The sequence below is a fragment of the Piliocolobus tephrosceles genome, chromosome 7 (assembly GCF_002776525.5).
Source record: "Piliocolobus tephrosceles isolate RC106 chromosome 7, ASM277652v3, whole genome shotgun sequence".
NCBI lineage: Eukaryota > Metazoa > Chordata > Mammalia > Primates > Cercopithecidae > Piliocolobus > Piliocolobus tephrosceles.
The window spans coordinates 133696937-133711423 of NC_045440.1; the positions used below are offsets into that span (position 1 = coordinate 133696937).

The window sequence follows — 14487 nt, forward strand, 5'->3', positions numbered from 1 at the left end:
CTTCCATAGGGCATGATCTGTATTATCTCCACAGCTTTCATGCCAGGGTCCGGCACATTCTGGGTACTCAGTACACGACTGAAAAAGTACAGTAGAGGTTCCCCTTCAAAGACTTTCCTCCCTGTCTAATTAGGAATAAATAGTAACTTCTCTTAGAAGCAAAATTTATTCAAAGACCTGTGCTAACATGCTTAAATATCTACTAGCCATAATAAAGAAATCAATGAACTTTATGTTCTTAGCTCCCACAATTTTGCCTGAAAATTTGCCCTGGCATGCTTATACTGGTTCAAGCAAGCATTAGGTCATGGCCTGTTCCTCTTCCTTATTTGAAGGTGTTTTTACCTTTCTCAGCATTCCACAAGTTACTTCCTCCTTCCTTTGTTCTTCTCTGCCTTTGCCTCTTTAAAAAGTTCTAAGTTACTAGACAATCAGGACAAATACAAAATATGAGGTCCCATTCCAGCCAGTGGAAACTGGACACGGCAATAGGATGGACATGTCAGGTTATAAATGACCCTGTCTCATTTGTCTGGTGTATTCTCGTGGCAAAACTGCTGGCGAGTGTATGCTTTCTACAGAAAATATAAAAAGGGCCTTGCTGAAAAAATTAAATTTATGTTCAAGTGCTATTTCTTTACGGCACTGGGAAATAAGCATTTCAAACAACGACTATAAAGATAATTCATGGTGTAAGTCAGGAAGATGTTTTTTCAATATCCTTGTATATCTGGTTTTTAGTTACACACAGAAAAACCAAAGGTCTCTTACACTGGGAGACCAAATAAAAGTATAACTGAAGTTTCAAAGAAAAAAAAAGACCTAGAAGACGGTTTAAAAATTATCTTGACAGTTTCTGCAAAAGTTGTCTGTAGAAATATAATTTACACATTCTAAACTGCCACATAGGAAGGGTAATGACAAAAGTTGTATCTATCCAACTTGGGACAATACACATGAAGATTTTATCATTTTCTTATAGTTTTCTTTTTTAAATTTAATTTTAATCGATAACAATATATTTATTACGTGTAACATATTGTTTTGAAATAAGTATACAGTTGGACCTTTGCATCTGGGAGTTCTACATCTGCAGGTTCAACCAACCCTGGATTAAATATATTCAGAAAAAAAAAACCCCACAATAAAAAATAATCCAACAACAACAACAAAAAACAAACAATATAGTATAGCAACCATTTACATAGCATTTACATTGTAGTAGGTATAAGAAGTAATCTACAGATGATTTAAAGTACACAGGAGAACGTGTATAGGTTATATGCAAATACTACGCCATTTTATATAAGGCACTTGAACATTCCTGGAGTTTTGGCATGGGATGAGATAACTGTACATTGTGAAATGGCTAAATTGAGCTAATTAACAGATGCACTACTTCACGTATGTATCTTTTTGTTTGTAGTGAGAACATTTCAAATCTACTCTCTTAGCAATTTTCAAGAATACAGTACATTATTAACTAGAGTCACCAGGTTGTGTAACAGATCTTTTGAACTTATTCCTCCTAACTGATATAATGGTTTTCATAGTATAAAGCTTAAAAGAGTGGAAAGCTTATGTTAATTACTTTAAAAAGTAATTAACGTTATATTTATAAAAAGAAAGACTCAGTGTAGAAGGGAGGAGCTGTTACCTCCACATTCAGATGGAGAAACAGGCATGGCGGAGTAGAGTGTGCTGGGACACTAGAGTAAGTTAGCAGGGCTGGCCAGGATAACAGGACAGGCTAGTGCCCATGATATGTGCCACACTGCTCTGTCAACTGATTTCCACACAGGAAACAGCATTAGTTATTCATCTGTCCCTTCCACCTCCTTCTATGACACTGATAATTAAGAAGAAAGTACTGGGATTCAAGAGACTTAGGGCTGAATCTTTAACAATTACTCATCCACCCCTGAATGCCAGAGGCACAACAAGGATTTCCTCTGCTTCCCTTTCCACACCCTGGCAGTCAGGTGACTTAGCTAGAGAGCCTCAGTCAAGGTCACTATTCAGGGTAAAAATCACAGACGATACTCTGGGCCAGCACTAGGTGATTCACGTGCAATGTCTTTCGAAGGACAAGGGGAAAAGATTTAAAAAGGCCAAAAACCCAAACGCAAACCAAACCCAAACAAACAAACAAAAAACACCCTAAAACAAAACACAAATCAAGGGTGACAGCCTATGGTAAGCTTTAATATCAAGCCACTCAAATGACTGTCTTCCCATGAGATAAAAAACTGCAAGAAACTGTAAAGTCATCAATATATGAATAATACCACTGATAGGAAAATATTTCCCATGTGAGTCTGAATCATGCAGTAGTGCGCTTTCATGGTGGCAGGCGCTGTCACACACTGAGCAAGTCTTCACCCTTTCTACTCTTTTTCCTATCTACTGCCACGGATCTCCAAGGAAAGTTGGAGAAATGTCTAAAATGCACACACGGCTGTGTCTGGGCACAACTGCTGCAAACATTTTAGATTTTCAGCAAGTCAACTATCATACCCATGGACATCTGGTTTAGTTTTACAAGTGTCCCCTCCTTACCCTGGCCACCTATTGCTGTACACGCTTTCACTGATTCTTTCTGCTGTTGTTTATGCATTCGACGAGCAATGATGAGCATCCTACTCTGTGCCAGGGATGCAAAGGCAGCTCATTCACGGCCTTTGTCCTTGAGGAGTTCTACTCCTAACTGGAAGAGTGCATTGAAGACTTCCCTAAACCTCTCTCTGAACAGCACTTCTCTTTCCTGCTCTTCCAGGAATGCTCCCTTACTGGCCCCAGGGGCATATTCTACTGTATCCTCTTTCCCTGGAGCCCTAAGAGTGGGAAGTATTTCTTCCTTCTTTACATTTCCAGTGCCCAGAATGTTTGTTAAACTGAACACATGCAGGAGGATTGAACAAACTTGTATTTACTGAATGCTCACTATGTGCCAGTCACTTCATAGACATTATTTCATGCTCTCTAAGCAACGTAGACATCTAATCCTTATTTTTCAGTTGAAGATGCTGAAAATCAGAAAGATTGGCTCAATGTTAGGATGAGACAAATACGGGGCAGGATTGGGTCTTATGAGGAAGAAACCATAGTCTCTCTCTGTTTTTTTTTTTTTTTTTTTTTTTTTTTTTTTGAGATGGAGTCTGCCCTGGGGCCCAGGTTGGAGAGAAGTGGCGCGATCTCGGCTCACTGCAAGCTCCGCCTCCAGGTTCATGCCACTCTCCTGCCTCAGCCTCCTGAGTAGCTGGAAGTACAGGTGCCTTCCACCAAACCTGGCTAATTTGTTTTTGGATTTTTAGTAGAGACAGGGTTTCACCGTGTTAGCCAGGATGGTCTCGATCTCCTGACCTCGTGATCCGCCCGCCTTGGCCTCCCAAAGTGCTGGGATTACAGGTGTGAGCCACCATGAAGCCCACAGTCTCTCTTTTTTTTATTTTATTATTAATTACTTATTTTTATTATACTTTAAGTTCTAGGGTACATGTGCACAACGTGCAGGTTTGTTAAATATACATGTGCCATGTTGGTGTGCTGCATCCATTAACTCGTCATTTACATGAGGTATATCTCCTAATGCTATCCCTCCCCCCGTTCCCTCCCCACAATAGGACCCGGTGTGTGATGTTCCCCTTCCTGTGTCCAAGTGATCTCATTGTTCAATTCCCACCTATGAGTGAGAACATGTGGTGATTCGTTTTCTGTTCTTGTGATAGTCTGCTGAGAATGATGGTTTCCAGCTGCATCCATGTCCCTACAAAGGACATGAACTCATCCTTTTTTATGGCTGCATAGTATTCCATGGTGTATATGTGCCACATTTTCTTAATCCAGTCTGTCACTGATGGACATTTGGGTTGATTCCAAGTGTTTGCTATTGGGAATAGTGCTGCAATAAACATACGTGTGCATGTGTCTTTATAGCAGCATGATTTATAATCCTTTGGGTATATACCCAGTAATGGGATGGCTGGGTCAAATGGTATTTCTAGTTCTAGATCCTTGAGGAAACGCCACAATGTTTTCCACAATGGTTGAACTAGTTTATAATCCCACCAACAGTGTAAAAGTGTTCCTATTTCTCCACCTCCTCTCCAGCACCTGTTGTTTCCTGATTTTTTAATGATTGTCATTCTAACTGGTGTGAGATGGTATCTCATTGTGGTTTTGATTTGCATTTCTCTGATGGCAAGTGATGATGAGCCTTTTTTCATGTGTTTGTTGGCTGTATTATGAATGTCTTCTTTTGAGAAGTGTCTGTTCATATACTTTGCCCACTTTTTGATGGGGTTGTTTGTTTTTTTCTTGTAAATTTGTTTGAGTTCTTTGTAGGTTATGGATATTAGCCCTTTGTCAGATGAGTAGATTGCAAACATTTTCTCCCATTCTGTAGGTTGCCTGTTCACTCTGATGGTAGTTTCTTTTGCTGTGCAGAAGCTCTTTAATTAGATCCCATTTGTCAATTTTGGATTTTGCTGCCATTGCTTTTGGTGTTTTAGACATGAAGTCCTTGCCCATGCCTATGTCCTGAATGGTATTACCTAGGTTTTCTTCTAGGGTTTTTATGGTTTTATGTCTAACATTTAAGTCTCTAATCCATCTTGAATTAATTTTTGCATAAGGAGTAAGGAAAGGATCCAGTTTCAGCTTTCTACTTATGGCTAGCCAATTTTCCCAGCACCATTCATTAAATAGGGAATCCTTTCCCCATTTCTTGTTTTTGTCAGGTTTGTCAAAGATCAGATGGCTGTAGATGTGTGGTATTATTTCTGAGGGCTCTGTTCTGTTCCATTGGTCTATATCTCTGTTTTGGTACCAGTACCATGCTGTTTCAGTTACTGTAGCCTTGTAGTATAGTTTGAAGTCAGGTAGCGTGATGCCTCCAGCTTTGTTCTTTTGGCATAGGATTGTCTTGGCCATTTGGGCTCTTTTTTGGTTCCATATGAACTTTAAAGCAGTTTTTTTCCAATTCTGTGAAGAAAGTCATTGGTAGTTTAATGGGGATAGCATTGAATCTATAAATTACCTTGGGCAGTATGGCCATTTTCACAATATTGATTCTTCCTATCCATGAACATGGTATGTTCTTCCATTTGTTTATGTCCTCTTTTATTTCACTGAGCAGTGGTTTGTAGTTGTCCTTGAAGAGGTCCTTTGCATCCCTTGTAAGTTGGATTCCTAGGTATTTTATTCTCTTTGAAGCGATTGTGAATGGGAGTTCATTCATGATTTGGTTCTCTGTTTGTCTGTTACTGGTGTATAAGAATGCTTGTGATTTTTGCACATTTTGTATCCTGAGACTTTGCTGAAGCTGCTTATCAGCTTAAGGAGATTTTGGGCTGAGATGATGGGGTTTTCTAAATATACAATCATGTCATCTGCAAACAGGGACAATTTGACTTCCTCTTTTCCTAACTGAATACCCTTGATTTCTTTCTCTTGCCTGACTGCCCTAGCCTAGAACTTTCAACACTATGCTGAATAGGAGTGGTGAGAGAGGGCATCCCTGTCTTGTGCCAGTTTTCAAAGGGAATGCTTCCTGTTTGTGCCCACTCAGTAAGATATTGGCTGTGGGTTTGTCATAAATAGCTCTTATTATTTTGAGATACGTTCCATCAGTACTGAATTTATTGAGTTTTTTTTTAGCATGAAGGGCTGCTGAATTTTGTCAAAGGCCTTTTCTGCATCTGTTGAGATAATCATGTGGTTTTTGTCTTTGGTTCTGTTTATATGCTGGATTACATTTATTGATTTGCCTATGTTGAACCAGCCTTGCACCCCAGGGATGAAGCCCACTTGATCATGGTGGATAAGCTTTTTGATGTGCTGCTGCATTTGGTTTGCCAGTATTTTATTGAGGATTTCCGCATTGATGTTCATCAGGGATATTGGTCTAAAATTCTCTTTTTTTTTGTGTGTCTCTGCCAGGCTTTGGTATCAGGATGATGTTGGTCTCACAAAATGAGTTAGGGAGGATTCCCTCTTTTTCTATTGATTGGAATAGTTTCAGAAGGAATGGTACCAGCTCCTCCTTGTTCCTCTGGTAGAATTCGGCTGTGAATCCATCTGGTCCTGGACTTTTTTTTGCTTGGTAGGCTATTAATTATTGCCTCAATTTCAGAGTCTGCTATTGGTCTATTTAGGGATTCAACTTCTTCCTGGTTTAGTCTTGGGAGAGTGTAAGTGTCCAGGAAATAATTCATTTCTTCTAGGTTTTCTAGTTTATTTGCATAGAGGTGTTTAGAGTATTCTCTGATGGTAGTTTGTATTTCTGTGGGGTCGGTGGTGATATCTCCTTTATCATTTTTTATTGTATCTATTTGATTCTTCTGTCTTTTCTTCTTTATTAGTCTTGCTAGCGGTCTATCGATTTTGTTATCTTTTCAAAAAAACCAGCTCCTGGATTCATGGAGTTTTTGGAGGGTTTTTTGTGTCTCTATCTCCTTCAGTTCTGCTCTGATCTTAGTTATTTCTTGCCTTCTGCAAGCTTTTGAATGTGTTTGCTCTTGCTTCTCTAGTTCTTTTAATTGTGATGTTAGGTGTCAATTTTAGATCTTTCCAGCTTTCTCTTGTGGGCATTTAGTGCTATAAATTTCCCTCTACACACTGCTTTAAATGTGTCCCAGAGATTCCGGTATGTTGTATCTTTGTTCTCACTGGTTTCAAAGAACATCTTTATTTCTGCCTTCATTTTGCTATGTACACAGTAGTGGAGCAGGTTTTTCAGTTTCCATGTAGTTGAGTGGTTTTGATTGAGTTTCTTAGTCCTGAGTTCTAGTTTGATTGCACTGTGGTCTGAGAGACAGTTTGTTATAATTTCTGTTCTTTTACATTTGCTGAGGAGTGCTTTACTTCCAACTATGTGGTCAGTTTTGAAATAAGTGTGATGTGGTGCTGAGAAGAATGTATATTCTGTTGATTTGGGGTGGAGAGTTCTGTAGATGTCTATTAGGTCCGCTTGGTGCAGAGTTGAGTTCAATTCCTGGATATCCTTGTTAACTTTCTGTCTCTTGATCTGTCTAATGTTGACAGTGGGGGTGTTAAAGCCTCCCATTATTATTGTATGGGAGTCTAAGTCTCTTTGTAAGTCTCTAAGGACTTTCTTTATGAATCTGGGTGCTCCCGTATTGGGTGCATATATATTTAGGACAGTTAGCTCTTCCTGATGAATTGATCCCTTTACCATTATGTAATGGCCTTCTTTGTCGCTTTTGATCTTTGATGGTTTAAAGTCTGTTTTATCAGACTAGGATTGCAGCCCCTGCTTTTTTGTTGTTTTCCATTTGCTTGGTAGATCTTCCTCCATTCCTTTATTTTGAGCCTATGTGTCTCTGCATGTGAGATAGGTCTCCTGAATTCAGCAAACTGATGGGTCTTGACTCTTTATCCAATTTGCCAATCTGTGTCTTTTAACTGGATCATTTAGTCCATTTACATTTAAGGTTAATATTGTCATGTGTGAACCTGATCCTGTCATTATGATATTAGCTGGTTATTTTGCTCATTAGTTGATGCAGTTTCTTCCTAGCATCGATGGACTTCTGGTTATTTTGCTCATTAGTTGATGCAGTTTCTTCCTAGCATAGATGGACTTCACATTTTGACGTTTTTGCAATGGCTGGTACCGGCTATTCCTTTCCATGTTTAGTGCTTCCTTCAGGATCTCTTGTAGGGCAGGCCTGGTGGTGACAAAATCTCTAAGCATTTGCTTGTCTGTAAAGGATTTTATTTCTCCTTCACTTATGAAACTTAATTTGGCTGGATATGAAATTCTGGGTTGAAAATTATTTTCTTTAAGAATGTTGAATATTGGCCCCCACTCTCTTCTGGCTTGGAGAGTTTCTGCCGAGAGATCTGCTGTTAGTCTGATGGGCTTCCCTTTGTGAGTAACCCAACCTTTCTCTCTGGCTGCCCTTAACACTTTTTCCTTCATTTCAACTTTGGTGAATCTGACAATTATGTGTCTTGGAGTTGCTCTTCTTGAGGAGTATCTTTGTGACGTTCCCTGTATTTCCTGAATTTGAATGTTGGCCTGCCTTACTAGGTTGCGGAAGTTCTCCTGGATGATATCCTGCAGAGTGTTTTCCAACTTGTTTCCATTTTCCCCATTACTTTCAGGCACACCAATCAGACGTAGATTTGGTCTTTTTACATAATCCCATATTTCTTGGAGGTTTTGTTAATTTCTTTTTACTCTTCTTTCTCTAGACTTCTCTTCTCGCTTCATTTCATTCATTTGATCTTCAATCACTGATACTCTTTCTTCCAGTTGATTGAGTTGGTTACTGAAGCTTGTGCATTTGTCACGTAGTTCTCGTGTCATGGTTTTCATCTCTATCAGTTCTTTTAAGGTCTTCTCTGCATTGATTATTCTAGTCACCCATTCATCCATTCTTTTTTCAAGGTTTTTAGTTTCTTTGCGCTGGTTACGCAGTTCCTCCTTTAGCTCTGAGAAGTTTGATCGACTGAAGCCTTCTTCTCTCAACTCGTCAAAGTCATTCTCCATCTAGCTTTGTTCCATTGCTGGCGATGAGCTGCGTTCCTTTGGAGGGGGAGATGCACTGCCCTGCAGTTAGATCTCAGACTGCTGTGCTAGCAATGAGGGAGGCTCCGTGGGTGTGGGACCCTCTGGGCCAGGTGTGGGATATAATCTCCTGGTGTGCTGTTTTCTAAGACCCTTGGTAAAGAGCAGTATTAGGGTGGGAGTTATCCGATTTTCCACGTGTTGCGTGTCTCAGTTTCCCTTGGCTAGGAAAAGGAATTCCCTTCCCCCTTGCGTTTCCCAGGTGAGGTGATGCCTTGCCCTGCTTCAGCTCTCGCTGGTTGGGCTGCACCCGCTGACCAGCACCGACTGTCTGACACGCCCCAGTGAGATGAATCCAGTACCTCGATTGAAAATGCAGAAATAACCCGTCTTCTGTGTCGCTCATGCTGGGAGCTGGAGGCTGGAGCTGTTCCTATTCGGCCATCTTGGGCACGCTCCTCTCTCTTTTTTTAAGAAGTATGTATGTATGTATGTATGTACGTATGTATGTATTTTTGAGATGGAGTCTCATTCTGTCGCCCAGGCTGAAGTGTCGTGGTGTAATCTTGGTTCACAGCAACCTCCGCCTCCTGGGTTCAAGCAATTCTCCTGCCTCAGAATCCTGAGTAGCTGGGATTACAGGCACAGGCCACACACCTGGCTAATTCTGTGTATTTTTAGTAGAGACGGGGTTTCACCATATTGGCCAGGCTGGTCTCGAACTCCTGACCTCAAGAGATCTGCCTGCCTTGGTCTCCTACAGTGCTGGGATTACAGTTATGAGACACCACACCCGACCACAGTCTCTTCTGTATGGCAGAGAAAAGAAGGCTTCTTGGAAGAGGAGAAGGTGATACTTGAAAGGCTTTTCAGGAGTTCACAGCTGTCCGGGCAGCCATGGTTTCGCTTGACACAGACTGCTCTGCCTTAGTTTGTTACTCTCAAACTACTGCATATACTTTCATTAATGAGAGTAGTTAGTCTGTTTCTTTACCTACCTGTTGGCAAGGTACCAACTGGTTCAATTTTCTCTGTGGCACCAACCCTTCATCAACAAGCATCTATTGAGGCTCTCAGTATGCCAGGCACCATGCTATTTTTGTGCAGGTTATCTTTTAGTTTATTAGTTCCAAGCCAGAGCCTGTCTGAAGTAGGAAGTCTACATTATAGCAAATATGTATGAAATGCAGAATTAATACTTACAGGTATTCACATGCTATTGAGAAGGGCTATATAACACCTGATTCAAGAGGCCTGGCTTCAGGAATAGATGGGAACGAACTGCAATTAGCATATCAGTTGTTCGCCTTTCTAAAAGCTTAAAAGGTTAGTTCTTTTAAGCATGTTAAAGAAGCTTCTTGAGATTGGAATTATCATTCTTTTACTTAACACATCCTTTCTCTGAGTTAAGATGCCTACCAAGTGCCCAGTCTCATTATCCAGAGCATTTGTTCATTTAACAGTCTTGGCTGGGCATGGTGGCTCACGCCTGTAATCCCGGCACTCTGGGAGGCCGAAGCAGGTGGATCACCTGAGGTCAGGAGTTTGTGATCAGCCTGGCCAATGTGGTGAAACCCTGTCTCTACTAAAAATACAAAAATTAACTCGGCATGGTGGCGGGCGCCTGTAATCCCAGCTACTTGGGAGGCTAAGGCAAGAGAATCGCTTGAAAACGGAGGTGGAGGTTGCAGTGAGCCAAGATTGCGCCACTGCACTCTAGCCTGGGCAACAGAGTGAGACATAGTGTCAAAAAGACAGCAGGATTGCTCAAGATCAGAAGTTCAAGGGTGCAGTGAGCTATGATTATACCACTGTACTCCAGCCTCAGCAACAGGGCAAGCCTCCACTTCTAAAAAATAAACAAACCTAGGTTCTGTGATATTATTTTAATTAAACGTTAAAAAGAAACTAACCTTGGCAAGCCTCAAGAACTATATATATATATATATATTTTTTTTGAGATGGAGTTTCGCTCTTGCCTCCCAGGTTCAAGTGATTCTCTTGCCTCAGTCTCCCGAGTAGCTGGGATTACAGGCAGGCACCACCACATCTGGTTAATTTTGTATTTTTAGTAGAGATGGGGTTTCTCCATGTTGGTCAGGGTGGTCTCGAACTCCTGACCTCAGGTGATCTGCCCACCTTGGCCTCCCAAAGTGTTGGGATTATAGGTGTGAGCCACCGCACCCAGACCAAGAGCCAGAGTTAATAAACGTACAGTAGAAGTGGGGTGGGGGCAGGGGGAAGCTACCAATCACAAACGAGAAACTGCCTCACACTTGATTTTATAGCTTTGATTTAGTCTCTCTGGATCCCACATCTGAAGAGGGGTTAGGCAGCGAAACGTTTCCATATGGGGCTTGAGGACAGTGATTTTGGGATTCTGAGCTACTGAGCTCCTCTGAGACTATGGGGCACTGCTCACGTATAAGCACAAAGGGGCTTTGCTTGATGGTAATTTAGGTCAAGCTTCCTTGAATTTTGATGAGGCAGCTGGAGTTTCTTGAAAATATTCCTCAGCTAGATTCAGAATAATTCTTTCTCCTCTTCCCCTTTGTGGGTACTTTATCTCAAGTGTCTGTTTCTGTCTCACCGGAAGACTTAATCTAGGGGTCCTTCAGACCCCTAAATTCACAGTTGAGGAAATGACTTCTGCTGCAAATAGAGCCCTCTGCTTTATTTGTCATGGAGAACAAGGAACTCAAATGAGAGGTCCAAGACATCCTTGTTTTCATGCAAATGGTTGTATCAGTTCAACAGAAGGAAATGAAAAAAAACATAGGGGCCAAAAAACAGAGAAGAATTATCTCTGCACAGAGAGCATCAGCTGATCTTTAACAATGTCTTCTAAGAGCTCCATTCTAAACATTATCAGTTTTCCAAATGTAAGCGCATGTGAGCTGAGCTAGCTACGGGATATCACACATTTCAAATCCCTCATAAAAGTCATGAGAAGGCTGTACTCCCTACGTCTTAACAGCAGACAGTCCAAATCTCTGAATTTGATGTCCTGCTGTGAACAGCCATGAAGAACACTCTTGGTTTCTGTAGGGAGGATTTCTATTTTCAATTATGGGCTTTTTGTGGGGGAAGTGGGGAAAGTACTCTATCCTTAGATGACCATGGTTGCTGTGGCCAAGTCTGAAACACTTGTTTTAGCAGCTGGAACACTAAATAAATTTAGCCTTTGTCTTCTGGGTCTTTGGTAAAGAGCTGGTTAGAATTTATTCAAGGCATGAGAGATATGCTTGGCACGAAGTCAGACAGTATATATTATGGGTTTCTGTGTCCCCCTTGAGATAAAATTACAGAAGGGAGTGAAGGGAAGTGAGGGGGTCTCTTGGCCCCCAGGACTCTGGTGTCATTTTCTTCTATAAACAATTTTCAGGACTCTCAATGACCTAGAAGCTCTCAGAAAAGGCATAGGCTATGCCTGTCTAGACAGGTCCCCACTGCTATGTTGGTAACCACAGTCAGGGGATATGAAATCTTTCAGTCACTTTTTTCATTATTGTATTTGGTCTGGAGGCTTCTCACAGTCCTCTGTAGGGTGCAGAAAGAGAATCTCTGCTCTACGTCAGACTGCTACCCTGATGGGGAATGCCATTACCCACAGGGAAGCAGCAACACAGCATTCTTACACTACAGACCTGCAGCTTGATATGTGAGTGATTTAAAAACATACATTTTAGTACAATGCATGGAATGGTAAGCAAACACTGGTGGGTTAGACCTTTGGCTTACATGCACTATTACTGTGTGGCCACTGGTTATCTTTGAGGGTAGCTGTTCATGCCAAAGCGTTATTTTAACTTCTCTCCGTTACATTATGATCTATGAGGCCATTTGGGGTCTCTCTAAGAACACAGCTCCCATTTATAACACTATTTCAATAGAGAATAAGCTCTGAAAAAACACTGTTTTGAATAAAGCTCACATTTCCCAGAAAATAGCCCTAGTGTGATTCAAATAGGCATGGCATTGTGTAGCGAGAGGCCTTGAAACCTGTGGGAGCACGAGCTGAGCACACAGGGAGAACCCTGCATTTGGATTCACTGGCGAAGACCAAACTTGAAGCTATAGCTCTGGGTACCTCTCAATTATCCCTACTGGCTAGGACAACACTTTAATGTTAGCCTGAGGTGCCAGCCCTATGAGACATTTGACAACACACAGCACAACCACCCTCCTCTGAGTAGGATTCCTTGTCTGGGCACAGTGGCTCATGCCTGTAATCCCAGCACCTTGGGGTGTCAAGGTGGAAGAATCAGTTGAGTACAGGAATTCAAGACCAGCCTGGGCAACACAGCAAGACCTCATCTCTACCAAAAAAAAAAAAAAAAAAGCTGGGCATGGTGCCACGCACCTGTGATTCTAGCTATTTGGGAGGCTGAGGTGGGAGGATCAGGATCACTTGAGCCCCGGAGATGGAGGCAACTGAGCAAGACCTGTCTCAAGGGAAAAGAAATTCCTCTCCAAGTACTGTCTCTGGAAAAATGATCTTCATTAGAGAGTACAAGAGAATGGGCTTTGGTCACACAGAACCTGTGTTAGAATCCCCAGTAGCTGAGAACTATAGGTCAATTACTCAGTATCTCTGAACAAATCCCCTAATCTACATGATGCCAGTAATTACATAACAGTACCTACCTCATTTTGAGACCACTACATGAGAAGTACTAGGCGTAGAGCCTCTCATAGGCAAGTGCTCCATAACTATTAACTACCACTAGTATTACTAGCATCTTCAAAAGAGAGGCATTTTAACGCAGAGAAAAGTAACTTTCCAGAGAACTGAAATTCTACTCCACAATATAAAAAGTACAGGTTCTGGAGCCACGTGGACCTCGGATTGAATTTCAACTTTACCTCTTACCAGTGGTGTGACCTTGGGCAAGTCAGTGTACCTCACTAAGCCTTAGTTTCCTCTACTGTAAAATGGGCACAAAAGCACATACTTCACAGGGTTGTTGTGAGGTTAACACAAATAATGCACAAAGAGTGCCCACAGCACTGCCTGTCCTGCTCTTGGTGCCTGGCAAATGGCATGGTCCCTATTTCAAGCTGCTCCTGACAACACGATCCACGCCACTCAAATGTAACTTGCAATTCTTACCTCAAAGCTGGCTAGACTACCAGCTCTGAGAGTGGAGTCACAAGCCCTTCTCAAAGCCCATACCTTTCCCGGCGTTTCTAGGAGGCAGAGGGGGAGCCTCCGTGGTTGGTGATGTGGGCGAGTCTGTGCTTGTGGAGACGAAGATCTGGTTGGTGAAGGCTCCGTAGGAGAGCCGCTGTTTGTCCCTTGGAGTGCTGAATCCTGGCAGTGCCGGCTTGTCCTGGGGGGAGATGCTGGAGGAGTGGCAGAAGCTCTGAGGTCTGGGCGAGCGCTCTTTCTTGATGGGGCTTGGCTGGCAGATGAAATAAGAAGGTGAAATAATAATCAAGGACCACCCTTCAGGTGTACAGAGGGCCTCTGCAGGGCAGGCTTAGGTGGGAATCTGGGTTCCTGTGGCTCTCTGAGCTTTATGAGGTCAGCCACAACGAGCCTCATGGTAGTCACACAGTACAAGGGGAGGATCTAGATATCACACTTTTATATCTTTCACCACTATGAATAATCACACTAGTGCAACACTGGTTAGGATCAGCAGCAGTGTCAGAAGCACAGTAAGGTCACAGGTAGATTTAACCTTTAATTAGCAAACACCTTCAGAATGCAGGACTTTTTTTTTTTTTTTTAGCAACATTTGAATAGTATTTCCATCTATTTCTAATTTGCTACATTAAGTTTTCTTCTCTGCTCAATGCTTTAATGTTGAAGTTCTCATTCTTTGCCTCTTTTCTCATTTTATATCCCCCTGCAGAGTAAACAGATTCACACCCACTGCCCCCTACACAATAATGACTTACAGACCTGTAAATCCAACCCCAATGACTTGTGTTCCAAACCAATG

At 41.8% G+C, this 14487-nt stretch overlaps 1 protein-coding gene across 3 annotated transcripts in view; it reads right to left on the bottom strand.

The window, feature by feature from the left end:
* Positions 1-14487, bottom strand: part of ASAP1 (ArfGAP with SH3 domain, ankyrin repeat and PH domain 1) — a 314103-nt gene that overhangs the window by 51956 nt on the left and 247660 nt on the right. For all 3 annotated transcript variants that reach the window (XM_023223822.2, XM_023223807.2, XM_023223814.2), the window contains exon 22: positions 13713-13941. In XM_023223822.2, coding sequence (XP_023079590.1) covers positions 13713-13941 — 229 coding nt within the window. The remainder of the gene's footprint in view (positions 1-13712; positions 13942-14487) is intronic.